At 32.3% G+C, this 27,526-nt stretch overlaps 4 protein-coding genes across 4 annotated transcripts; 1 reads left to right on the forward strand and 3 right to left on the reverse strand.

The window, feature by feature from the left end:
- Nucleotides 1-1,693: 1,693 nt before the first annotated feature.
- LOC118059988 (outer envelope protein 61) lies at nt 1,694-6,554 on the reverse strand. The gene is made up of 11 exons (XM_035073064.2): nt 6,305-6,554; nt 5,601-5,831; nt 5,376-5,432; nt 5,138-5,266; nt 4,893-4,970; nt 4,726-4,796; nt 4,351-4,400; nt 4,036-4,234; nt 2,871-3,462; nt 2,343-2,486; nt 1,694-2,082 (listed from the first exon to the last, which is right to left on the reverse strand). The coding sequence occupies exons 1-11, from the start codon at nt 6,398-6,400 to the stop codon at nt 1,936-1,938; spliced, it is 1,794 nt and encodes a 597-aa protein (XP_034928955.1). The 5' UTR covers nt 6,401-6,554; the 3' UTR covers nt 1,694-1,935.
- Nucleotides 6,555-10,432: 3,878 nt separating this feature from the next.
- On the reverse strand, nt 10,433-11,409 carry LOC118059981 (uncharacterized). The gene has a single exon (XM_035073053.2). It carries the CDS (start codon nt 11,321-11,323, stop codon nt 10,571-10,573), a length of 753 nt encoding a protein of 250 aa, XP_034928944.1. The 5' UTR covers nt 11,324-11,409; the 3' UTR covers nt 10,433-10,570.
- A 9,983-nt stretch (nt 11,410-21,392) lies between these two features.
- Nucleotides 21,393-26,763, forward strand: LOC118059972 (5-methyltetrahydropteroyltriglutamate--homocysteine methyltransferase). Its single transcript, XM_035073040.2, has 12 exons — nt 21,393-21,572; nt 22,577-22,930; nt 23,032-23,119; nt 23,595-23,722; nt 23,822-24,213; nt 24,304-24,467; nt 24,806-24,886; nt 24,975-25,141; nt 25,250-25,355; nt 25,456-25,706; nt 25,797-25,998; nt 26,166-26,763. The coding sequence occupies exons 1-12, from the start codon at nt 21,421-21,423 to the stop codon at nt 26,532-26,534; spliced, it is 2,454 nt and encodes an 817-aa protein (XP_034928931.1). The 5' UTR covers nt 21,393-21,420; the 3' UTR covers nt 26,535-26,763.
- Nucleotides 26,764-26,894: 131 nt separating this feature from the next.
- On the reverse strand, nt 26,895-27,464 carry LOC118060377 (uncharacterized). The gene is made up of 3 exons (XM_035073594.1): nt 27,368-27,464; nt 27,266-27,288; nt 26,895-27,179 (listed from the first exon to the last, which is right to left on the reverse strand). Exons 1-3 carry the CDS (start codon nt 27,462-27,464, stop codon nt 26,895-26,897), a joined length of 405 nt encoding a protein of 134 aa, XP_034929485.1.
- Nucleotides 27,465-27,526: the final 62 nt, after the last annotated feature.

The raw sequence follows: 27,526 nt of genomic DNA on the forward strand, positions 1-27,526 counted from the left end.
CATCTCATAGAACCTATGGACACCAAAAAAATTTATTTTGGTGGTCAGAAATGACTTGAATGACAATCTTCTCTCTCATAGTCAAAATACAGCCACTCCTCTTTCTCTTCTCTCCATAACCAGAGATTGTAAAATACTATAATTAAATTTTTGTACCAAAACTGATTTTTTTGAATTCTAAAGGAACCTAATTTGTTTAATTTGTGTTATTTTTTAAAGTTTAAGTATCTAAGTGTATTGTTAAAACAATTTATAGCGCGCTATCTATATTTGATGTACTTTTCATTTAAGTCCTTCTCATTCAATTCTATCATTGCATAAGAATTAAAAAACAACTAATCTTTAATTATAATTAAATCACTTAAAATAAAATTTTAAGGACTAAAATGAATTATTAAAAAATAAACAGTATATTCATTAGTTTTTACGAGTATGTGAACAATGTCAGCTCAACAGTATCTAGCACACGCATTTTAGTTTTTTAGTTAATAATGAAAGGTAAAATTAGAAAGTTTGTTGCTTTGTTTTGGGTAATTTGTTAGATTGTATTTATTTATTTATTTATTTTTGGTGCTATTTTGTTTTTTTCAAAAAAACGGTCAACAAGAAACTATAGAAATTGGTGGCGAAAAAAACGGTCAATGGATGGTCAGATCATTATATTTTGGTTATACCTTTTCTTTTAACATAATATATATATTAAAATAGAAAAAAGTTAATTCATAAGAAGAAATATAAAGAATATGATAAATAGAAATAAAAGAATCATAAACCATTAGAACGGTGAAAGGCTGAAAGCCATCAATTCCAATAAAAAGAAAAGAGAAAGAACAAGAACCATCAATAACTCCCCACATTAACCACCTGACTGAATGATTCGTTGCGGTCTATTCTTGTTTTTTTTTTTTTTGCTCTGTTCATGCAAAATACAGATATTTGTTTAAATCATTATAATTTTTTTTTTTAATTTTCATCTCAAATTGTTTCAACTACGTAGATATATTGGTTCCATCCTGCCAAAATCTCAAAATGATTGAAACTAAGACATTCAATCGGGTTAGATATGGAGATAGGTTAGGGTTTACCCGACCCACCTAACCCCACCTCCCTAGATTTTTTTAAACTTTTATTTTTAATTTTGTGAAATTATAAATTCATTTTTCAATATAGTACATAGATTTTTACCTTATATACAAAGGATTTTATGTAAAGATTTGAAATTTAGGTTATTTGTTGATTTTATAATTCATAAAAAAAAAAATATAATTTTTACTTTTTAAAAAAATAAGTAGGGACCATGGGTAAAGAAAATCCTCGACCCGAAGTTTGAAATTATAAAAACAATGATGATTTAAAATATTTTTTATTTAGAAATACATTAAAATAATTTTTTTTATTTTTTAAAATATATATATATATATATGTTAAGCAAAAGAAAAATAATTTTAAAATTTAAGCCAAACACACCCTAAATGCGAAGACATGATGTGTTTTGATATTCTGGCTCGGATGCGAATAAAAGAGCCCTAATTGAGACAAAGTTTTTTTTTTCAAGTCAACAAGTCTTCTTCAGTGGATTGCTGACAACAAAGTTCATATCCTTGGGAATGAAATCTTGCAAATCACGCCATGCAAAGACACCAAGTTCAATTACTTCGGATCTTCTCTTTCTACTAATGTAAATGCCAACAGCTCCGAGAAATCAAGTAACGAAAGCATTAATGCAGAATCACATGCAGAGCAAGTTATGGGTATCTGTCTTTCTTTACCCAATGAATACATGTACCCCTCGTTATCTCTCCATCCCTAGGGTTTTCCTTTTCATCTCTATCCTCACAATACTTTCCTGTCCTCGCATCAAGGACGCACTTACTACCCCCTACAAGTTGAGCATGTAGGGCATAGCAATGATGAATCAAAATTATTATTCCTGCTCTACCTCCCGATGACGCCTAGCCGGTGGAGGATGACGGCTAGGATCAACATGCAAATGGCAAGGATCATACCAGGTCTTCCCAGTAACCAGTTCTTTGCCTTCTTTGCACCTTCAGCTCCTCTTTGGATCCTATCAGCCCATCGCATCTGCAGCAATTAATGGGAAAAATCATTATATATTCATAATGAAGCGGGGCAGTCATAACTATGAAACTTGTGAAACGTTATTTCAGAACAAACGTGTGAAAAAAATAAAAGTTTACGTACAGAAGTAATACACGAGAGAGAAAATTCTTGTAGTAATATTTGACCCCAATTAATTTTATAGATGAAAGCTGGACCAGGATGGGGTATCTTGAAAGAAAAGCACACAATTTCATTGGAAGTAAGCATGGCAAAGAAGGTACCATTTTATCCAAGTCCTCTGGTGATAAAGATGCCATGGCCTGTTGAGCTTTAGCTGCATCTTCTTGAGAAAGTTTTATTCCAAACTGCTCGCTCATGTTAGCCATCATCTCTGGGCTCATATTCTTCATCATTGACGTGAACATCTGCCAATTTGCAAGCAACCAGACATTACAGCACAAACAATCAGCCATGCATTTATATAGTATTCTTATATTGTTTTTAAATTTTTTAAGCAAGAAGATAATATTGTGTGATGTATATTACAAAAGTTCAAATTATCTCTAAGCCTTTCTTTACTGTAGCATGGAAATTTTCTGCAGGAAATTATAAGTCAGAACAATCTCTAAAAGCGATATTTTGAATTGCAAATAATACATGTTTTGAAAACCTGAAAGTACATGCATGCACAGATCAGATCATTTCAAAATGACCAAAATAAATAAAGAGATTCTATGGCATGCAAAGGGAAATCTTATTGGGGTAAGAATTCAATAACTCAGAAACACAAAGGAAAGAAAAGCCCATACCTGCTGCATAGCTGGATCTTTCATTTGATTTCTCATCTGTTCTTGCATATCAGAAGTTGAGGCAGGAAAGCTTGATGGAGGAGCATTTCTCAAACTTGAAAAGAAATCACCTGAGGAACTAGTTTCACTAATGCCATTATTCCCATTAACTGCAAATTTTTCTCGAGTTTCTGTTGATTTTGACCTAGCACCCGAACTTGACCTGTCAGTGTTTAAAGCTGAAGCAGCAGCTGGAACTGAGCCATTTCCTCTCAAAGAAGATGCCATTTCAAACATTTTCTGAAGCTCTTCTGGTGACATCTTATTCATCGTATCACTTGCTGTTTTGAGCATGTCCGGTGTCACATTTGGAGGAACCACACTAGATTTGAAGCCATTAAAACTGCTAGCTGAAGATCCACCTGCAGTAAAAGGAGTCGCCCCTTGGAATGAGGAAGCCATTTGAAGCATTCTTTGAAGCTCTTCGGGTGACATCTTGCCAATCATATTTGAGGCAGCCTTAACCATGTCAGGAGAAACCTCTCCAGCTTTTGCCCCATTTAAAGCAGCCAAAGTTTCAGGATCAGCATTAGATATGAAATTTTGGAATGACCTACAATCAGACAGAAGGGAAAAACAGAAAATCAAAACAAATTGAAAACCAAGCTTAATATCTAATTTTATGGTTGATTGACAGCAAAAGAAGGCTACACTGCCGCAAGAAAACAACCTCCAGCCTTAAGATGTTAGACAGAAAAATACTAGGCATGCTGAACTTGTATTGTTATTTCATTAATCAAAACAAATTGGGCATGTTTTCATAAGTTTTCCCTGACTCCATGTCAGACTTACAAATAATTGCCATTACAGTAACACCACCAAAATCAGAGATATTTTGTGACAAATACAACCAAATATGGCAGCAATTATTTTGCAGGAGAGACTGCAATTAACATTCCATGTAATCCTTCATTGCAGAAATAAAATTCTGGTAACTTACACTAATGAAAAAGAAGGATCAATTAACATGAATTGCTCCCTAGGGGGAATAAAAACTTAACATTCCATCTAATATCTCTGCTGTACAATCTCTAGAAAGGAAACAGGAGGATAGTTGAAAACATAATACCAGTGCCAACATATAAATACATAAAATCAATGAATTTTTAGATGTATTAAAAATAACCTTATAGCTTCAGGATCATCTTTCAGCGCCTCCAGGTGCTCTGAATTAGTTGCTGAACTCCCATTGCGACCTCCCTTTCCACTTTTAGATATATCAGCACTTTCCCGTGGTTGCTTGACTTGATACTCTGTTGATGTACTCTTGAGGTTTTCAGAGGAGACAGTCTCAGCTTCATCAGTTATTTCTTCAATTATCACTCCTATCAAACAAGTTGAAATCAATTGTCAATTGAGAATTTGAAAGTGGAACCTGCAACTTTTAGGTGTGTTTGAAGAAAGTCGAGCATCAAGAAAAAATAAAGGAAAAATAAAATACCCCTTGGTGCATGATGGCCACCTTCCCGAGCCAATCTTTCCTCAGCATTCCTGTATTAACAATTAACTTTACAATGAACATGTTGTATTAAACACTAGCACCATTATTTACATTTTGTTGGAAATTCTAACACATTATATACAACACAGAGGAAGGTCAGAAGATTTGGAAATTCCTCAACATTAATCAGAGGACAGGAAACTTAACAGTGAACTACTGAGGACATGACAACGAGAATGCAAAAGCTAAAGCTAAAAACTCAACATGGAAAAGACTCCATACTCCTTAACAAGATGTAAACCATATGGGAAGTAAATATCAAACTGTACAACTTCCAGCCAGCCACTGGTCTAAGAATTCCAGATGAAATAATACCTTAGAATGTCTGCAATGGTTTCCTCATCCGGGGAAACTTCATGTGCTTTTCTAAGATCAGATACAGCATCCTAACATATATCAGGGAATCATTAGATATCTTATCAAACAACAAACAGCGAAATCACCACTACTACCATTTGCAAGCTATGCACAAACAAACTTACTTCCAGTTGTCCTAGTTCACTGTAAGCTTGACCCCTTCTATAAAGAGCTTTAACATTATTGGCATCATATCCCAAAACCTGAAGTGATACAGTAATCCAATCAGAAAGAAGAAAGACACACAAAAACAAAATGATTTGCAAGCAAAGGAACAAACCCTATTCATATCAACAATGTATATTATAAGTATAATTATTATTACTATCCGTTCTCTATGTAAACTGAATTTGTTAGTGGATTGTTGTACCTCTGAGCCCTCTTTTATGCATTCATTGTACTGCTTTGTTTTCAAGTAGCAAGACATTAAATTAAGAGAGCATGCTAACCAAAGTGTTCTGCCTTTGGAGGATGGAATTCCTTTTAGATTTTGCTTTGCCTAAGAAATAAGGGAGGAAAAGAATTTCATCAGTTCAAAAATCCATAAGACATGCCAACTAGAAGAACTGATACTTATAAAATAAGAAAGATAAAGATGCAGCACTTACAAGCAAATATTTCTGCAAAGCATCATTGAACTTTCCCTGGCTATGCAGCTCATTACCCTGCCAAAGGAGATTCAATTACATAAGTTAAATAAACACAGCGACATCTTCAGTAGCAAAATCAGCACTAGTTAACCTTCTGCATTTACACTAGTAGGTACATTAACCACTACTAAAATCCAATATGCACACAAAGAGCAAATCATCTGATTTATGATTTAAATTTACCTGTTTCTTCAACATCTGCGCCGCATTTATTTCATATGTTGTCTGTGCATCAGCACGAGCACGCATAGCAGCAATCTCTTCAGGTGATGCATTCATCATTTTCTCACCAATCTCCGCCATCTCTTCAGGGCGCGTATGCTTCAACTGTTCTGCTGCCTGTTTCAAGTCATCAGGCTTCATATTCTTCATACTTTCAGATGCCATTCTCACCAACTCAGGATTAGACATTACCTGCAATCAAAACCAATACGACCAGAGATGTAAACAACACCAGATACACTGGCAACCAGTTTCTAGTGATCTATTACACAAACTCAGTTCAGGTTATATGTTTAAACACAGCCACAGCACTACAATCTATTCATCTTAAGTGCTTAATGACCCATTATTGAACGGTTACTTTCCATCTAAGTCAATTCCCCGAATCAAAGAACTAAACTTGCAGTATCCGAAGACTAAAATCTTCACCGATTCAAACAAAGCAAAGAAAAAAAAATAAAAACCATAATTTAAAATCAACAAAAAATCACGAACACAAAATTAACAGCCAAGATTCAGGCTTTCCATGCTAAAACAATCACCAAATCAAAATTCATAAACAAAAAGCAGTTCCCCTCAAAATTGAACTAAACTACACGTCAATCCATTCAAATAAAAACAAACCCACATCAAAATTATCCTTAGAACAACAAAAACAAACGAACCTGTTGTTGGATCCTGGCCAAATCCGCGGGCGTCATTCGACTCATCTGTTCCTGAGCAATTTTTATCAGTTCGGGATCCATCATTCCATTAAACATCTTCAATTCTCTCTCTCTCTGTCAACTTATTCTTGAACAGATAAAAAAGAATCGGAGAACTAAAACTAGAGGAACAAGAATGTAGGAAAGGAAAAGAAGCTTTTTAAGAGAGCTGTTAATTAGAGAGAGAGAAAGGAATTTTATGTTTCGGAAATATTTTTAAAAAATTTTAAAGCTTCTTTATTTTTTTTTTAAATTAATATATATATTTTTATTTTTTTATTATTTTGATATATTAAAAGCATCTTCAATAACAAATATAAAAAAACTATTTTGAAGAGCTAAATTTATAAAAATATTATTTTAAATAATATAAATATTATTATTTTTTATTATTATATCTACTGAAGAGCCAATTATATTGAAATGGAAAAATAAATATTTTATTATTTTTTAATAAGTTTGATGTTATTTTTTTTCATATAATTATATTTAATTTGTTTATTTTTTTAGTGGTTCTATTTTATTGATTTTGATTTTTTTTAAAAGATATATATAAATAATATTTATGAGAGAAAAAAAAATATTTTAACATTACTTTTGAAGGGTGTAAAATAAACATAAAAGAGCTAAAATAATATTTTTTTTTAAATATTTAGCTTTTCATTTAGCACATTTGTTAAATACTTTAATATTAAAATTAAATTTTAAAAAATAAAAAATATTATTTTAATATATTTTAAAATAAAATATAATTTAAAAAATAACCATTCTAAAATTCCCTAACACTTTTTAAGTAAATTTGTTATTGGATTCAGGTTTTATTATTATTATTATTATTTTATGTTTTGGATTTTGGAATGGTAAAGCCTCTTCGGTAGCCGACCAAAGCAGAATGGAATTAGAATCGTGAACCCTAATATATATAGTGACTAGCGAATAAGTCCTTGATCTTTATGATCTTTCTGATTGTCCCCCTTCCAGGTTTTCCCTTGTTTAATTAGGTCATCTATATCTCATTTTAAATTAATTATAAGAACCTAAGTATTGTATCCAATACGGTATATATGCTAGATATATGTTAGTATTGCATTAATCATTAAAAAATCATTGTTATACTATATTATAATATTTTTATTTCAGGTTTGGGATTAAAAATAAGCATAGATTAAATTTCTCTTTGTTAATGCACGGAATAAATTGTATTTACTTTTTTTTTTAGTTTGATTTTTGTATAAATAAACACATTTACTATGATTGACTTGATAAATATAATTTTTTTTATTTCATTTGAATTATTTTTCAAGTGAAATAAAGAACAAAAAATATCATATGTATGCACTAACAAATCGTCTTTTAATACACTTCATCTTATAATAGTTTTACACACGTATACTTATACAGTCACAATAAAAAATAAAAAAGTTCTATTTACACCTTCTCTGCATCATGTACTCTAAAATGCAATAGTATAATATTTCAAATTTATAAAAGTAAGTTTAGTAAACTGAATTTTCTAGCAAGGAATGAACTTGTTACACCACAAAAAGTAAAGAAGTAATTAGTAAGATTCTATAGGTTAAGGACAATTAAACAATACATGGTTATATAAGTCACAAATTATAATAATCTTCACCTTGATAAATATACATCCCTTAGAAGAAAAGTAAAATAACCATAACTTGGAACTTCACATGAGACATTAATAGTTCAAGTAATGCTTTAACTTATTTGTGGTAACAAGCTTTATCAATATACTCACTATATTTTTTGAAGGGTGAACTTTCTCAAGTAATAGTTCACTAAAAAAACCAATTCCTCGGTCCTATAAAACCTCACATCTATATGTTTGATTCTTATATAATACACCTAACTTTTTACCAAGTAAATGACACTTTGACTGTCATAATTTAACTGACCTCACATCTATGTGTTTGATCCTTACATGATACATCTGGTTTTTTACCAAGTAAATGACACTTTAACTGTCACAATGCAACTGAACTTCATCTTGCTGAATACCCGGGTTTTTTTATCAAACCTACAAGCCACAAAGCTTTCTTAGTGGCCTTAGCCACTATCATATATTTCAACTCAGTAGTAGATAGTGTAAGTAGAGACTAAAACATAGAACTCCAACAAATAGCTCCTCATACCAAAGTAAATACATGGAAGACTTGTGTTGGCCAAACCCAATCCTCTCATGAGATTACTTAATATGGCCACACAGAACTCTCCCTACAGACATAACACAAGCAAAGGATATGAACAAGACTATAAAAGCCAGATAACATGTTCGGAAAGATGGGAAAACCTGCTTCTTTCTCAAGCATGTATTTGTAAGTCTTGACATGGCGACGACTACAGTAGTAGGCTGCCTGGCCTCCAGATAGTTTTAAGGAATGAAACGTTCCATCCCCTTCAAAGAAATGGAGAGGACAGTGTAGTGCATGGTCTGATAAGTAATGGAAATGATTGTTTTGGAGAGAAATGATGAAGGTGGTGCAGCTCAAGGGATATTTTGAATATATATATAGCTTTATTAGTAGGGCATCAGCTGCTGCCGACGGTAGGAAAAAAATTCAAACACGCATCTGCTAGCTACAATTCTACCTATCAATTTTTATGTATCAGAACAAATTATTGAAAAGCCACAGGAAATTAATTAAACATTTGAATGCATGCATGTAAACTACACACAGTATCCCCATTTCCAACAACATCCAATTACAATTAAATTTTAAGATTTTTACTAGTGTCAAGTGTCCAAAATTTGAGGCCAAATTTCTGAAGATGAGGATTTGGAATTGAGGAATTAAGGGTTAAAATCATTAAAATTTGGAGCTAAAATTTTCTATGCACATTAATTAGCTGTGGTGTGTAAGCTGAACTTTACGTGGCTTATAAAATCCTTGCACGTCTTTCTTTGCATGATCATATAGATGCATAGAAAGTAAGCAGTACGTGGATGAAGTGAAGAAGGCAGAGGTAGAGGATTTGTTGAGTTGAATAAATCAATTTAAGCTAGTGATTAATTTGCTTATTTTCAATTGTAATTTTTAAGATGATTATTTTCCGTTTCTTATATATATTTTGAGGGCTTAATTTTTCTTATAACGATGATTTCTGTGTCCTTTATTTACTTATCTTTCCCTTTCATCATCCATATTCGACACTCATTCCTTCCATTTTCATCATCTAAACAGACCAGAATTTCTTGGCACCTGTCCCTGAATTTTTTGGTATAAGATTCATTAAATATTTCATCAGAGAAGTGAAAAAGGGGGTTTATCTTACTAAATAACAAAAATATCAGCATGATATCCGAAGTAACCATGCTCTCAATACTGCTTTAAAATGCTTTTCATACGAGGCATACGTGATGACCACAAGCAACAGCTTGGAGCTAACCAGCAAAGACCAAAAAAAAAACAAGAAGGGGTGATCAACCTCTTCTATCTCAGGCATTATTTTCTTTAGAATTCCAAATAAGACTACAGAAAGCAGGATCAATTGATAAAAAGCCCAAACATTGTTCACCACACATTGTTCACCACAAGTAGGATGCTCTTGGGCATCAACCCCCCTTTCTGTCCCCTCATTATCACTAACTATTATTATTATCAGTGATGTTTGGCTCTGAGTTACAGTAGCCATCAACTCACCTCTGTCGAACGATGCATCACCTATCCAAGCTGAACTAATAGCCTGATCCCTTACCAAATTCTGCCACCACCATTACCTCTTAGCATCCACAGATCCTTACAAAAATCACACCCCTTAACTCAATTTCCTTCCTAAGATAATAAGTGATTCCATCAATGGACAATACCCGTGTCTATTACGTATTTTCTAGCACTTTTCTTCTGTGTTTCATTAATTTCTCTAGAAAGACCGTTCTAAGTTTCTTGAGTTCTCTTCAAATGGTACCAGAATTCATTCCCTAGCTTTTCATTAAAGAAAGCAAAGAACATATTAACACATACAACACCCCCTAACATGATCAAAACAAGACAATGCCTCAAAACTTTCACTCCATTTCTTGATTTGAAGATAACAATCATCAGATTAACCAGGAACCAGAAAAACTAATTGATCAAAAACATTTAATGCCCACTAACATATTATTAACATCAAGCTCAAAAATTCTACAACAACCACATTTCAAAAACTACATAATGAACCAATACGAAAACACCCATCGATTCACATTCCCACTAATCATCACTGCTAAAATATAACAAGCAGTGAAAACAGAGTGTAAATCAAGAAACAGGCGTACGCAATCAATCCACGATGCTCCTCTCCACCATCAGCAACAGCGACCATCAAATTCGTGCAAGCCCTCGTAGCCCAAATCACGAAAACCCCAGCAATCCCAAACCTAAGAGGCCCATTTTGCGGCACGAACAACGAAACCGCCGATAAAATCACCACCGGCAACAAACAGTAACCAATCACACTCGTACATGTGTGCAGATTTAAATTCCCATGTCTACCAGCCAACATATTGAACACAATGTACAAGAAAATCGAGGAAACAACAATCCACCCCAATATCACGCCAAATTGGATTTTCCCGGCAAGTAATTGAAACAAACAGAACGATAGGTACAAAAATATTGGGCCGGATAGATCCGAATCCTTGTGGAATGTAGGGTTGACCCGGAATGGATTTAAAATAGACTTCGTTTTCTTCCAGATTTGGTCTGGGTGGATCCCGAGTTCGTCTAGGAGTGGTTCTTCGTCGTCGAAGTTGGCTGCACCACCGATAGGACCGGTTCCTCCGCCGATTGGACCGGCGGTGGTCGCAGCAGCGGAACCGATATCGAAGGACATGAAAGGGATTCCGGAGTTTGATGGACGTGGAGGTTGGAATGGAGCTATTGGTACTCGGCGTTGCTGGATGTTTCCGCCAGTGGCGACCGTCGGGTTCCCGACGGATGGGAAAACTACTGGTGGAACAGCGAATTCCTTCGTCATGGTTGTTGATGTTGAAAGGAAAGGAAATGATATTAAGGTTTCCAGATCAGTGAATTGGGGATTTTGTTTTTGTCTATTTACTTGGATCTTTGGATTTTTTTTTCGGGTGAAATAAGAAAGGAGAGGGACTTTACTTTTTTGGAAAACCTCAAGAAAGTCCCCAGCTTATAGGGGTAATTTTAATTAGGTCCCCAACTTAATTTTAATATCGTTTAGATTGTTAAAATGCCAATAAATCCTCAATCAGATCCTTCTATTAGTTTAGGTTAATATAATATTTAACCATTCATATGAAAATCACATAAATTCTCTTTACCTCGATAAAAAAGTCATTAATTAATTTACTGAAATATTTTACATTACATGATAAAACAGACTACAAAAAAGTAAATGTTTCGTGTTTTATATAATTTGGCTAGAATCATGAGTTTCGTATAATTCAAAACCAAAATTTTAGAAATTCATTGATTTTTTATATATTAAAAAATAAAAATCATGTAAATTTTACTTTAGTAGTGAATAATTTATACAATTCTTAAAATGTTAGTAACTTTTACTAGGTTTATCTTTTTTTTTCTTTTTTAATTGGTGGTAAATATAGGATGGTATTAGATTATTGCCTATGCTACATTGCGGATTATATTTTTTTTAATATATAAAATATCTAGGCATTGCTAATATTTTTGTAGTAGAAAAAAATTAGATCTTATAGGTGTAAACTCCAAGATAAATTGAAAATAAAAATATAATAAAAAGTGAGGTCTAATTCAAAGAAAAAGGAAAGGAAAAGGAGATAAGAAGATATATAAAAAAAAGAGTTTTTGGTTGAAAATGCATTTTTTTTTTTAATATAAAAAACAGTCTAGCCATTTTGAAAAACAATTAGAACAATTTACATAAAATTGTCAAATTGTTTTGATTATTATCTCTGATATAACCTGATAGTCTGCAGCTAGAGGGAAAATAACAAATTTATTTCATCTTCTTTTCTTCCACCTTAAATGACTATGAAAGTGATGGGTATGAGTAAAAAGATAGTGTTTTAAGAGAGAAATACAATTTACCCTAGAAATTTAGATAAATCGTGGGTAGAAAAGCTTAGTTAGAGTAAAAGGTGTATATGAAAAATGAAAAGAGAGAAGCTTGAGAAAAATCTTGACGGATCGACTTTTAAAATAAGTTTCGCAACCGGGTAAGGTGTTTAAAACTCTTTCATATCGATTTGAACAAGTGTTTAATGATCTAATGTAAAATTAGTAATATTTGAATAAGGGTTTTTGAGATGAAATTTTGGGGAAATTAAAATTAGTTGTTAATTATTATTAATGATGATTAAATGATTAGAGCCAATAAGAAATTTGTTAAATTTAATAAAAAAAATTTGGATTGGTGATAGAGCTTAAGGGCTGGCCATGAAGAGTAAAAAAATAGAGGTTTGATGAATTTGTATTATTCTTGTAAATTGTGTTGAAATTGTGATAACCAAAATATATGGGTAGTAGTTTAAATGATTAATCCTATTTCTCCATGCTAAAAATGAATTTTGATGTTTTAAAAATTCAATATTTTTTAGAAATTGATGAAATTAGAGTGAATTATACTTGTTTAATATTTGTAGTGATGTGATGAAGGGTTAATTATTGATTTGATGAGTAAATTGTGGTTAATTGGAAAAAAAAGCATGCCCCCACCTAAAAAGAAACATTTAGTCAATTGAAGAAATTAGAAGGAGTGGGTTGTTTAAATAAATTGATATTGAAAATGGTAGAACTTGCAATGAATTAATCATGGGATGATTAATGGGTAACTAGGTTTTGAGAATTTTAAGTAGAATACATATCTTTCTCTTTTTAGTATTGTCGACCAAATATAAATGAATGGTATTTTAGTAATAATTGTTTATGTATTAAGCTAATACAATAATATGAAACATTTAACATTGAAGTGTTAAAATTACAAGAGAGATTGCGGAGAGAGTACTAAATTAGGATCCTACTTATAGAGTTCAAACGTCAAGTACGTGCTCAAGACCTTATTAATTTGGCTCTATTTAAAATTGTTATAAATACTGAAGTAAATTCCTTACTATTTAATTGTATTAATATCTGAAATGAGATTATTGTCTTGTTTTGGGCTGGATAATTAGTTCTTGGTTTAAGAAACAATACTCTATTATAGGCTGAAATTGCTCTTGGTATGCCTACTCGAATGTAGTCAACGTGTCTCAGGGGATAGGATAATTAGTTTCTTGGTTTAAGGATTAATGTCTTATTTTGAGCTGGATGATTAGTTTCTTTGTTTAAGAACCAGTGCCCTCTTCTGGGCTTGATTATTGGTTTCTTGATTTAAGGATTAATGCCTTATTCTGTACTGAATGACTAATTCTTGGTTTAAGAACTAGTATCCTGTTTTGGATTGGATAATTAGTTCATTGGTTTAAGGATTAGTACCATGTTTAGAATTGTGAAATTGAATACCCTAGATTAGAGTTTATTACTCAGGTTCAGGTTAAGAAGCAAATCTTTTACATGTTCAAGGGATTGATGAAATTAATAAGAAGAGAAATTAAGTTATTTATTAATTTAATTCTTAATGTAACACCTTAGTTACTTAGTAAATTCATTAAATTGTGTATAAAAAATGTTATGTTATATTAATTAATTGATTAATCATGGTATAAAATGATTTGAAGGTCCTCATAGTTTTGTTTGGGATTAGTAGATTATGGAGCTCTTGTGTTTTGTATTTTATAAAAACATAACTGATATTGCATATTTTATGTAATTTTAGGATGATGACATGCATGTTAAATATTTAATTTAATTATTAATATGTTAGGAATTTTATGAGATGTTGGACTTAAATATTAGTTAAATCCATGATTATCTAAACATGTTAGATTGATTTGGGTTAAATCAATCAAACCATGTGTTAGGTTATGAGATCTTGATAATCACATATAAAGTAAAAAAAAAAAATTATGAAACTTAATTTTTAATAAACACAATATTGAAAGATGAAATTAAAAAAAGTTCATTTGAAAAAAATAATCAAAAATAAACAACCCAAGTCAACATGTCAAACTCGTGACTCGGATCATAAGATGGGGATAACCCAACAAAAAACAAGTTGAAACAAATTATAAAGCCTAATCCTTAATCAATCTAGCGTTGAAAGGTGAAATTGAAAAAAATTGATTAAAAAAAGACTCAAAAAATTAAATCGAGTTAACTTGTCAAACTCGTGATCTAAGTCATGAAACAAGAATAACCTTATAGAAAACAAACTGAAATAAATCATGAAGTCTCTTTTCAATCAACACAATATTGAATGATAAAATTAAAAAAAAAAATCAATTAGACAGAGAAAAAAAACTTAAGTAAACCCATCAAACTCGAGGTCTAAATCATGAGAATATGATAATCTCATAAAAAGTAAATTAAAAAAATATAAAGCTTAATCCTCAATAAATTTAATATTAAATTATAAATTGAATTAAAATAACAAAAAAACATACTATTTAATTGATCGAATATGTTTAATATTGAGAAACCAAAGAGAGGCTCGTGTTTATGTTCGAGTAATTGATCGAATATGTTTAGTATCGAAAAATCATCTCAACCAAGAAGATCGGGTTTCAAAATACGATTTATATTATTTTCTAATATAATTTTTCAAGTGAAAATCTTTGAACTTGAAATTGCACAGCTACACACTATTTTTTGCTATTAATTTTATCATATAAAATTAAATTGTAAGATTTAAACTTGTGACAAATCAACTTTTAAACTATTAAATAAAATTCTAATATATAATTTATATTATTTTTCAATAACAAATTTACCAGTGAGATTTGCTGGATAATCATCTTATCAAACTTGGACTGTGGACCTGAAATTGATATTCGGAAGGTAAAGATTGAATTAGATCAAGTGCCACAGAATCCTAGATTGTCCAGCAGGTGGTGAAATTAAGAAACAAAACAGAGAGAAGAAGGTTGAAAAGCGAGCCAGAGTCAAAATCATGACACCTTTTTCGCAAGGAAATCTAGCGTTGGGAATTCGTGGAGGATGAACATTATGCTGAATCTGCAGAATGATGACAAGAGATGAACATTTCTGATGTAAATGAATTTACTCTGATGTTCCATAATTGCAGCATTGAGGGAATTCTTGTTTGCTTTATTGCTGGAAGAGAAGTTACAGATTGGATCCAACAAAGCACAGAATCATATGACAAAACAAAAGGTCATAGGTACTTGTGACGATAAGTACTTGTTGTCAGTCTGCCCGATCTTGCTCAAAATTAAGCTCGACAAATTTGATTGTTGGCATTTACTTTTAGCCAATTCCTGACAGAACCAACACAAAAAAAAAAAAGTGAAAAAAAGAACTCCAAATTTTGGGCTATATGGGACACTCTCAGGCTTTTTGCTTGATCGAAGCTGCGAATGATGGGAGGATCTGAAGAGATGGACCTTGTCCAGGAAGGTTTCGTACCTGGACAGAGATTAGACGACGAGAGAAAGAAACCTGAGGAAAGTAGCAGGTGTCGCAGCCATAGTTTTAAGACCTGTCTTATTAGCCGGCCGGTATAAGATCCGGATTTAAAATTTTAATTGGGTTATTAGATTTTGATCGAGTTTATTGGCTCTAATTTTTTTTTAAAAAAATCAAAATAATATCGTTTTAGTAAAAAAATAAATAAAATAAAAGTCAACGAGTTTGTAGCCGGGTCACGCCTGGTTTTTTCTTCCTCCATTTTTTTTTAACCTGGTCTAATTCCAGTTTCGAATTGGCCGGGTTCCGGATCAACCCACCAGGCCAGACCAGGTTTAGAAAATTATCCTCTCGTGTGTGCTGCAAAATACAAGATAGAGAGCATATGATCCTCCATGCGCTTAGGAAAAGAAAATTGGCATGATGCATTGCTATCTATTCTTAAAAAATAAAAAAGAGAAATTAGTGGGGATAATGTCAATAAATGTTATTTGAAGTAATTAGTGAAATTTTTTCTTATCGACTAGCCATATTTCACAAATAATGGGGGGGGGGGAATATTGAAGAGATTTGCTTCTTTTATTAACCCTTTTCAATTCAAACCTTCAACTTCATATCATATGAATATATTAGTATGATAAATGGTGTCATTAAAATCATTTCAAGGTATAGTACCAGCACACAACTTAACACTTATTATAAAAAAAAAAAATTAATAAGATTGAAGAAATTTGCTTGAGACAAATTTACTTCAATGTTTTTATATATTTTTTATATTTTTTAATATGAAAATTTTGCTAGTTTAATATGACATGTGGCCAACCGGTTGGTTATACATGATATCATTATATTTATGTAAATATATGTTTATTATTAATAAAGGTTAATTTATTTTTAATATTCATATAATATTAAATTAATGAATTTAATATTTGATTTATGAATCTAGAGTAAAAATAATGTCAATAGGAAAAAAATATTTTGCAAAGAAAAATATAAAGTTGTTATAATTATGATATTCTTCTTGTTTCAAATTATTATTTCTACTTGATGCTCTTTTAAATACTGGACATTCATTAGAATTGTAGAGACTGATATATATTATGTTCTTTTTATATATGTAAAATGAAACATCTATTCTCATAAACTGAGATATAAATAATACATAAAACTCATATATAGGTGCTTATCATAAGAGACGTAAACTGAATTGACCTATATGAGAATTACGTACAGAGATATCATTTATATTTATGGAAAGTCTCACGCGACGGTTGTATAAGTGGTTTTTAAACTTGAGATCACTAAGTTATCTTATATAAATAGTGTTATGCTTTGATCATATCACATGATATTTTAATCGAGGTAATGAAAAGACACATATTGGATATAACATGAACTATATAAAGGTATTTGAGTGATCAAAAGAAAATTTATCACCTTGGGTAAATTAGAAAAAATATCACATATATTTTCAAATAATATTGACTAAGAAATTCTTTGTCAATGTGAAATGAGATTTAAAAAGGGTTTTAATTTTTATTCAAACAATCAATGATTATTGTGTAGAGAATAAACCTGATTTAATATGGTAGACATACTCTATAATTTAATGTTAAATCAGAATATTATTGATGAAAAAATATTAATTACACTAAAAAACCGTTCACTAAAAGGTTAAGTCAAACCACTAATGACTTTTATAATATTAAGGGGATCATGACATTTACTAGATAATGCATCTGATCTTCAAATATAAATTAATCAATTGTTTAATTTATTTAATTATATTTCATTATAATTATAATTTATATTTAGACCAATATATTAGAAACCTAATGGGTCACACATATATTAAGAACCATTACTAAGAAATTAAACTGGAAATGATTTAATTAAGTATGATTTTATTAAAATATATTTTTAAAGACTATAATATAATTAATACAATGATTATATTTCTGGACATAGAAAAATCAAGCAAAACTCAATTGATTTATTTTCTAAAATTATTCTAAATTAATATATGGATATTATTTAAGGGACAAATTTATTTTTGCTAATTTATAAGGTTTTGCAAAAAAATATATATATATAAATAGTAAGATAAGCTTCTTTATTTAGAGAGGTTGTATGTTAGATTAAAAAACCTATAAAAATACAGAATTAAAGCTAGTACTCTAAGCATAGCAATCACTTTTTCTTGGATATGGGTTTAAGTGATTTATCACAGGTGATTCATGTGGATTATTATTGGAGGTTAGAAAACTAGATAACTTACGGATTGCGACAACCCAACCTTTAAAAAATTATTCAAAATAAAAAAAGATCAGATATTCATAAAATAAATCCCTAAACAACTCTTGATCTATCTAATAGGATCCTAAGGACTCCTGAATAAGTTTTGTTTTATAATTTTTATGGCTGGTTTGAGAGTATAGTTAGAGTTTTTTTTTAAAGTACTTTTCGCTCGAAAATATATCAAAATAGTATTTTTTATTTTTAAAATTTTATTTTTCACATTAGCATATTAAAAACGATAAAAAATATTAAAAAAATAATTTAAATTTTATTTATTTATTTATTTTTATTAGATGATAAGAAGTATTTTTAGAATAATTACGATCTTGAGAAATTATTTATTTCATTGTGTATGGCTCCTGTCAATTCCCTGGGTGCCACGAGGTCGACATTTGCAAATTTGATAGCAAATGCAGGTTTTTTTATTTTTATTTTTATGGCTTATAAGTATTTTAAAAAAATTTGATTTTTTTTATTTTAAATTAATAATTTTTTAGTTTTTAGATATTTTGTATATTGATATTAAAAATATTTTTTTAAAAAAATAAAAAAAATATTATTTTAATATATTTAAAAATAAAATTTAAAAGTTAACTGACACCCTATTCTTAAATATCCTATAAAAAGAGACTTTAACTTTACAACAAATGAAAAATAAAATAAAAATGTAGTGGCAGTTAATTATGTTTCATCTTGACCAATAAAGCACGCCTGTTGGTCCAATCATTGCTGTAACAAATTGCAGAATACGTGCTTTTTTTATTTTAAAAGCAATCACTTGTCTATATCAAGCATGAGTACCAAACTTCATCGGGTTATTCATTTAATATAATTATGGTTATGTTTTAAAGTATTTTTAATTTATAAATATATTAAAATAATATTTTTTTTTATTTTTAAAAGTTAATTTTAAAATCAACACATTAAAATTATTTAAAAACATTAAAAAATATTAATTTAAAACAAAAAAACAAAAAAAATTCAAAACATTATTGAATCTTAAAATAATATTTTTTTAAATTAAAATAAAATTATAAAATTAAACTAGTAAAATCTCGTTTTAATCACTCGTATCAATCTTAGCTTGTAAATTCACTTGAATTTAATTAATTCAACCCTTAATTTAATTTAAAAAAATAAATTCAATCCACTCCAAGTTGATATCTCGTTAGGTTAATATATTTAAGCTTAGTTAGGTTTTATTCATTCATATTTTTATAAAAATCATTATTTTTATTTTAAATTATTTATTTTATATTTTTACATATTTGATTTGTTGATTTCAAGAATAAATTTAAAAAATAAATTTAAATAATTTTTTTTTTATAAAAAAACCTGCTAGCATAGTAAGAAACAGGAATTTAATGCCCATGGCACCGACATAAATTAATAATTAAATTAAATTTTAAGAGCACGGAGGCTTCCATGTGAAAACTGAAGAATGGTCCCATCTCACCAACTCACATCACCAATATAATAATATTGTATGACTAATGGAAATTAGGATGGTCCTTTTTATTTGATAATTTTGTCACTCTCTCTCTCTTTTATTGTCCTAATCACGAGTTGGTAAACTTCATTTTTTTTGCTCCTGCAAATTCACCCATCTCCCACCTCCATTCATATAGTTTAAAAATTCTCAATTTTATCCTTGTAGCTCTCTAAAAGTTTCAATTTTATCCATAGTTTTCAGACTTGGTCCTGTGGCCAACCCAATCCAAGATCCAGGTTCCGGGTTTTGACCTCGTCACCGGATCAATTCTTAAAAAAAAATAAATTAAAACAACGTCATTTTTGTAAAAAATTAGCAAGTTGCAACTGAGTTTTTGACCGGGTCTTGTCGGGTCACGCTGGTTTTTTCTTTCTCTATTTTTTTTCAACTCGGTCCGGTTTCAGCCCTTGATCGGCCAGGTCTCGAGTTGACCTGCCAGGTCAAGCCGGGTTTTAAAACTATGATTTTATCAATGATATATTGAATCTTGAAAAACACATGAATGTTGAAAACAAAAGGGTAAAATTGGAAAATAATTAATTATAAATGCAGAAGTGGATTGTTGGTGAATCTATAGTGGCAAAAGATATGGCTCACCTCACCACACAATTTTGAGTAGATTGCATTCTAGGGAAGTTGCTTACAAGTATACATCCACTAGGGCACCAACTTCAAGGATGTGACATTGGAAGTGATTATAAAATTAAATTCGGAGCTTGGTTGTATGGTCATGGTCATGTTCATGCTCATTTTGATCTAAAATATAAGATTTTTAAGATGACTCATATTCAATTAATTCCCCAAAAGATTGAAGTAGGTGATGGATTTGTCTTTTTGGATTTTTTTGCCCTCCACAAATTATATTTTACCTCAATCCTTACCTACACCTAGTGAAACTTGAGACACATTGGGATAACTGGGATAAATAGCATATAAATGTTTTAAAAATAGATGAATTAACATCATAACAAAAAAAAAAAAATAGATAAATTGGATAATTATTGTGATTTTTTTTTAAAATCCAATACATTGATGGTTATGGCAACTTAACATTATCCAATATTAAAAAAAAATTAAAATACCAAAATAAAATACTATTTGCTATAAATTGAACATTAATATTCCATTAGTAGTTGGGTTACAATATTCAATTTTGTTGCATAATAAAACTGAAATGAAATTTTATGTGTGTATGTAATAATTTTTATTGATTGGTATGATTTTTAGATATCATAGCATAACATTTAAACCATATCAATATCATAACACTTGAGGATCCTTTGATATTATTGTTGAAGTGTTTTTTATAAATAAATTCTAAAATATTTTTATATAAAATTATCAATTTAATATATTTTTATATGTTCTTGCTTTCTAATATAGTTGAAAGTACTTTTGATCTGAAAAAATTATAGAATTAAAATATTTTAAATAATTTTAACATATTATATTAAAATTATCAAAAATTAACTAAAATACATCAATTGAATTAAAACTAAATTAAAAAAAAAAATTCACTAGAAACATGTCTCTAAATAGTGGCTTCTTACCTTTGCATATATTACTAGCATAATTTATTTTTCCCTGGCACTGAAACGCATGAAAATAGCCAAGTACAAAACAAAAATAATTAATCAATGAAAACAAGAAAAAAAAATACTTTTTTTTTGCCCAACGGAAGACTCCAAATTCCAAAACAAAGAATATTTATTAAATAAATTAAATAAAAAACAAATGGTTCAGACTTCAGATCTAGAGAGAAAAGTGGGACTGAGGTACACTCATATGCAGCTTTTCCGTTATAAATGAACCGGTTCTCTCATCACATACTCGCGCCGTTCTCATCTCATAGAGTCATATCCCTTCGCTCTCTCTCTTTCTCCACTTCCTTCACCGCCACCAATTCCCACTCTCCTCCTTCACTTATCCGCTTCTCCTTTCGCACCTTCTCTATTAGGTACCGTATTTTATTAGCTACATTACCTTTTTCTGAAATCCCCTTTTTGGTATCTAATTGTTTGCTTTTTGAATGGATCGATTCTTGGTAGATCCGATGAGAAACTTGCAAGTTCTTGTTTTGACCTTGTTGTTTCGTCGATCTGGTCTTGTTTGCAAATGGGGTTGTTTGGTTTATGTTTGTGAGGGAAATGGTTGAGTTTGGGTTTGTGAAGTTAGTTTTGTTGGGATCTTTAAATGGTCAAAGATTCGAACTTTTGGATTGGTTTCTTGATTGTCGATAAAGGGGTTGTTTGGTTTTGGTGATTGAATGTGGATTTCGGGTGGGAATTTGATTCAGATCTGGAAATGGGAATTGGAAGCGTGTGGATGATGTGCATTTACTGACGTTATGTTCCATTAACTATGACAATGGATCTTGTTGCTGGGAGTTGTTAGTTGATTAGACATGATGGCTAGCATTTATGTGTTTGTGTTTTTGAATGTCAGCTATGTCGGTTATGAATCAAATGGGATCTGGATCATTAATTTTCGATTTAATTTCCTTATGGAACAAAGTTTGAATTTTGGTTAACTATATAGATAAATCCACCTTCTCTTATAGCATCTGATTAGATTCCAAAAAGGTGTGTTTGGGGTTTGAAACTTGGTTGTATGGACATTCTCTTTTGACCTCTCTCTTTTGTCGTTTCATTTTATTGAAACATTCTGTGTTTCATTATTAGATCAGTTGCAGTGTCCATGGGAGTTAGTTTAGGTTTGATGGAACCTACCGATTCTTTTGTCCCCTTATGGTTCTATTTGGCGATTGTAGTATGATTTGATGGATTGTCTTTCATTCTTTTAATGTTGTTTTTGATGGTATTATCCTTTAACATTAGAAGTTTGGGACTCTTGATTTATGGTTTTGTGAAGCTATTCCTCTGTTGTTCTATATGCAATTTGGCTATTGTTTAAGACATGCACTGGGATCTAAGCTTTGTTTAATGTCTTATGTTGAAACAGTGCAATGGCTTCCCACATCGTTGGTTACCCTCGCATGGGCCCCAAGAGAGAACTCAAGTTTGCTTTGGAATCTTTCTGGGATGGCAAGAGCAGTGCTGAAGATTTACAGAAGGTGGCAGCTGATCTCAGGTCATCCATCTGGAAGCAGATGACTGATGCTGGAATCAAGTTTATTCCCAGCAACACTTTTTCATGCTATGATCAGGTGTTGGACACTACAGCCATGCTTGGTGCTGTTCCTCCAAGATATGGATGGAATGGTGGTGAGATTGGATTTGATGTCTATTTTTCCATGGCTAGAGGTAATGCCTCAGTCCCGGCCATGGAAATGACCAAGTGGTTTGATACCAACTAGTAAGTGTCATTTTTTCCTATAATGTTGGTTCATACTTTCGTTCGAAGTATAACAAGGCTAAAACTAACAGTATATGAACGGCGTTGTAATATTGGTGCAGCCATTACATTGTCCCTGAATTGGGACCAGAAGTTAACTTCTCCTACGCATCTCACAAGGCTGTCAACGAGTACAAGGAGGCCAAGGCTGTAAGTTATCCTCTTTGCACATGATAAATGATCACGAGGAAGCTTGAGCCTTCCTTGGATATTCAACTTGAATTTCATATCATGGACATCATAAAGTAATAGAATGATGATTTTTTGCTCTGATAGAAAAATAACATGAAAGTCATTATACATGCTGTCAGAAGTTTTAGCAAATTTTCCTTTGTTACAACTTACAAATAAATAAATTTACCATGGTTCAATAACAGCTGTCTTTCTCATCTTGGTGCCCCCACTTTTACCATGATTCATGGTTCAATTTTAAACCTTCTCATAGGAAGCAAACTTTAGTCCCATCTGAGAGCTCTAGTCATGTTGTCGACACATCGAGCTAGGATAGTGTCTTCATGAGAATCTTGTGTTGATTGCGGCTGTTCAGTGGAAACATTCTTTAATTTGACTGTCTCTAGATGATTTTATTGGTTAATTAGCAATCTTTTATTTTTCTGTGACACAGCTTGGAGTTGATACTGTGCCCGTCCTCGTCGGTCCTGTTTCATACTTGTTGCTATCAAAACCAGCAAAGGGTGTGGAGAAATCCTTCTCTCTCCTCTCGCTAATTGACAAGATTCTTCCTGTCTACCAGTGAGTGCCAACTATTTTCTGAGTTTCATTGGGTTGGATGTTAGGCTATGCTATTTGTCTCTATCTCGGGAATCTATGCTGACAATTAGTTTCTTTCAGGGAAGTTCTGGCTGAACTAAAGGCAGCAGGTGCAAGCTGGATTCAGTTTGATGAGCCGAAGCTTGTGATGGATCTTGGAGCTAATGAATTGCAAGCATTTACCCATGCCTACTCTGCACTTGAGACATCTTTATCTGGTTTGAATGTTCTGGTTGAGACATATTTTGCTGATGTTCCAGTTGAAGCATACAAAACACTCACTTCTTTGAAGAGTGTTACTGGATTTGGGTTTGACCTGGTTCGGGGAACAAAGACCCTAGAATTGATTAAGGGTGGATTTCCTTCTGGAAAATACCTCTTTGCTGGAGTGGTTGATGGAAGGAACATCTGGGCCAACAATCTTGCTTCTTCCCTCGATACACTAAAAGCTCTCGAGGGCATTGTTGGCAAAGGTATTAATGCTTTAACATGGTGCTTTATCATTGCTATTTTGATTCAATTCACATGAAGCTGAAAAGTGCATCTATCTTATGCTTTTGCAGACAAGCTTGTAGTATCCACTTCCTGCTCTCTTCTGCACACTGCTGTTGATCTAGTTAACGAGCCTAAGTTGGACAAAGAGATCAAGTCATGGCTTGCATTTGCAGCACAGAAAGTAGTTGAAGTAAACGCCTTGGCTAAGGCACTTGCTGGACAGCAGGATGAGGTATCTCATCTCTCAGTTTTCTCATCATACATCATCCTCTTCATTATTTAAAACTTAAAACAGTGTCTAAGAATTAGAAGTTCATTGCTGTTTCTTTTTTATATATTGTGCTACTAAGGTTTCTTCTAGACAGTTTTGAACCCAATCTGCATTTAATGCTTTTCTGTATCAAATGAATTGATTTACGGTCAGATGCATTTATATGTATTATGTTGTTTGTTGTCATTATTAGAATACCAAGAGATCTTACTCCTGAAAGATTCTTCTTGTGAGAAATATGATGATATGACTAGTAAGAGTTGTACTAAGGTCTTTGCCTCCTATTTCCATATGTCCAGGCATTCTTTTCTGCAAATGCAGCAGCTCAGGCTTCAAGAAAATCCTCACCAAGGGTGACAAATGAGGCTGTTCAAAAGGCTGTAAGTGGCTTTTAGTTCATCCTTAATGCTGTTGTATGGCTTATGTTCATAGCTTGTTCTTACTTTGGATTCTTGCCTTCTTGCTCAGGCCGTTGCTTTGAAGGGTTCTGACCACCGCCGTGCCACCAATGTTAGTGCTAGGCTGGACGCTCAGCAGAAGAAGTTGAACCTTCCTATTCTTCCTACCACAACAATTGGATCATTCCCTCAGACCATGGACCTTAGAAGAGTGCGCCGTGAATACAAGGCTAAGAAGTGAGAATACTGTTGCATTATTGCACGTATGTTTAAGTTTATCAGTTGCAGTTTGTGTTTCAACTTAGCTGATTTTGGTTTTTCTTTTCCCTTTTTGATAAAAAATAGGATCTCAGAGCAAAATTATGTTGAGGCCATCAAGGAGGAAATTAACAAGGTTGTCAAAATCCAGGAAGAGCTTGACATTGATGTTTTGGTGCATGGTGAACCAGAAGTGAGTTTTCCCTCTAAATAAAATAGTTTAGTTACTGAGCTGTGATGCATTTTCCTCCCTTTGAGATTTTACTGATTTTTAAAAATTTCTTGCAATGCAGAGGAACGACATGGTTGAGTACTTTGGTGAGCAATTGTCTGGTTTTGCCTTCACCGCTAATGGGTGGGTCCAATCTTATGGTTCTCGTTGTGTCAAGCCTCCTATCATCTATGGTGATGTGAGCCGCCCCAAGGCCATGACTGTATTCTGGTCTTCAATGGCTCAAAGTATGACTAAGCGACCCATGAAGGGAATGCTTACTGGTCCAGTTACCATTTTAAACTGGTCCTTTGTCAGAAACGACCAGCCCAGGTAAGAATTTAAGTAAAATAATTATAACCATGCTTGGTTTTCAGGGTTTCTAATATTATTTGACTTTACCTATCTATGTTTGTGTTATAGATTTGAGACCTGCTATCAAATAGCTTTGGCCATCAAGGATGAGGTTGAGGATCTTGAGAAAGCTGGAATCACTGTCATTCAGATTGACGAGGCTGCTTTGAGAGAAGGCTTGCCCCTAAGGAAGTCTGAGCATGCTTTCTATTTGAACTGGGCCGTTCACTCTTTCAGGATCACTAATTGTGGAGTCGAAGACACCACTCAGGTTCTTTACTCTCTTTCCTTTCTTTCTTTGATTTTTTTTTTTGAGATATTTATTAAACCTTGGGTTACATGGCGGGGTGGCCTCCCCTTTTTCCTCCAATGCAATTTGCTGGATTAATGATACTAAACTTATGGATGAACATTAAATAATCGTTATGTCTTGGACAGATCCACACCCACATGTGCTACTCAAACTTCAATGACATCATCCACTCAATCATTGACATGGATGCTGATGTGATCACTATAGAGAACTCCAGATCAGATGAGAAGCTTCTGTCAGTCTTCCGTGAGGGCGTGAAATACGGTGCAGGCATTGGCCCTGGTGTTTATGACATTCACTCTCCTAGGATCCCCTCAGAAGAAGAAATTGCAGACCGCATTGAGAAGATGCTTGCTGTCCTTGAAAGCAACATCCTTTGGGTCAACCCTGATTGTGGTTTGAAGACCCGCAAATATGCTGAAGTCAAACCTGCCCTCAGCAACATGGTCGCAGCTGCCAAGCATCTTCGCACCAAGCTCGGAAGTTCTCAGTGAGTTCAAAAAGTTTTGACGAATTATAATTCTTTCATCAGCGAATGGAAATTATGACGAATAATCGTTCTTTCATCAGCGAACGGAAATTATGTATTAATCCGTTTATGAGACGAGTATTTTCCTTGTTTTTCTTCTTTTAATTTAGGAAGCAATTATTATGTAACTGGATGTGTTTCACAAGGTTTTTGTCCTTGGAATATCTTAAGCTCATGAAGCTGTTGATTTCTTAGCTCATGCTCTCCCGCTCATTGCTTCTTCAAAGTGAAAGTCAGCAGTCATAACGAATATTACTGTTGATATTTGCTTCATCTTCTGATCCTTCAAGTATCACCCATCAATATTTTCACTTGTTTTTCCTTCCTAGACTTTGGAGGCACGACTTGAGCAGCCGAATCCTGTCCCACTCTTTTGGTCTTGTGGTTTATCATTTGCAGGCCTTTGAGGTCCTGCAGCTGGCTTTGGATTGTTTTCCTTTACCGGTTTGGCTGGACCGATATATAGCATTCCGCCCTCAAAACCTTGGATGGATTTTGTAAAAAAATCAAAATCTGATGGAACAATAACCTCCTTGTTAAAACGGATCCATTCATTGTCACCCCGATCTTGAGTTCCTGACCTGATGCTTGAATCCTGACTTGCAGAAACCTATAGAATCAACATAAACATCCAGGTATACGAATTTTCCTCTCTTTTTACTTGTTTTAATTTTTGTGTGGCCATTCTGGACATACACGAGTGAAGCGAGCTACACGCCCTCTAAAGCCAGCATATGATCATAAACAAGAACAAATGGCCTGAATCCGAAAATAAAGCATGAATTAATGAAATATCACCTGTTAGATGCACAAGTAGGCTACCAAATCCAGCTTCTTTAACCCATTCCATTGTGGAACCAATGTCTTCACAAACATGATCACTAACTTTAGCCATCGGCTTAGTACTATCCATCTTAGGGTTTGTATCGATGTGTATGTTTCAAGTGAGAACGAAAG

The sequence above is a fragment of the Populus alba genome, chromosome 4 (assembly GCF_005239225.2).
Source record: "Populus alba chromosome 4, ASM523922v2, whole genome shotgun sequence".
Classification (NCBI taxonomy): Eukaryota; Viridiplantae; Streptophyta; class Magnoliopsida; order Malpighiales; family Salicaceae; genus Populus; species Populus alba.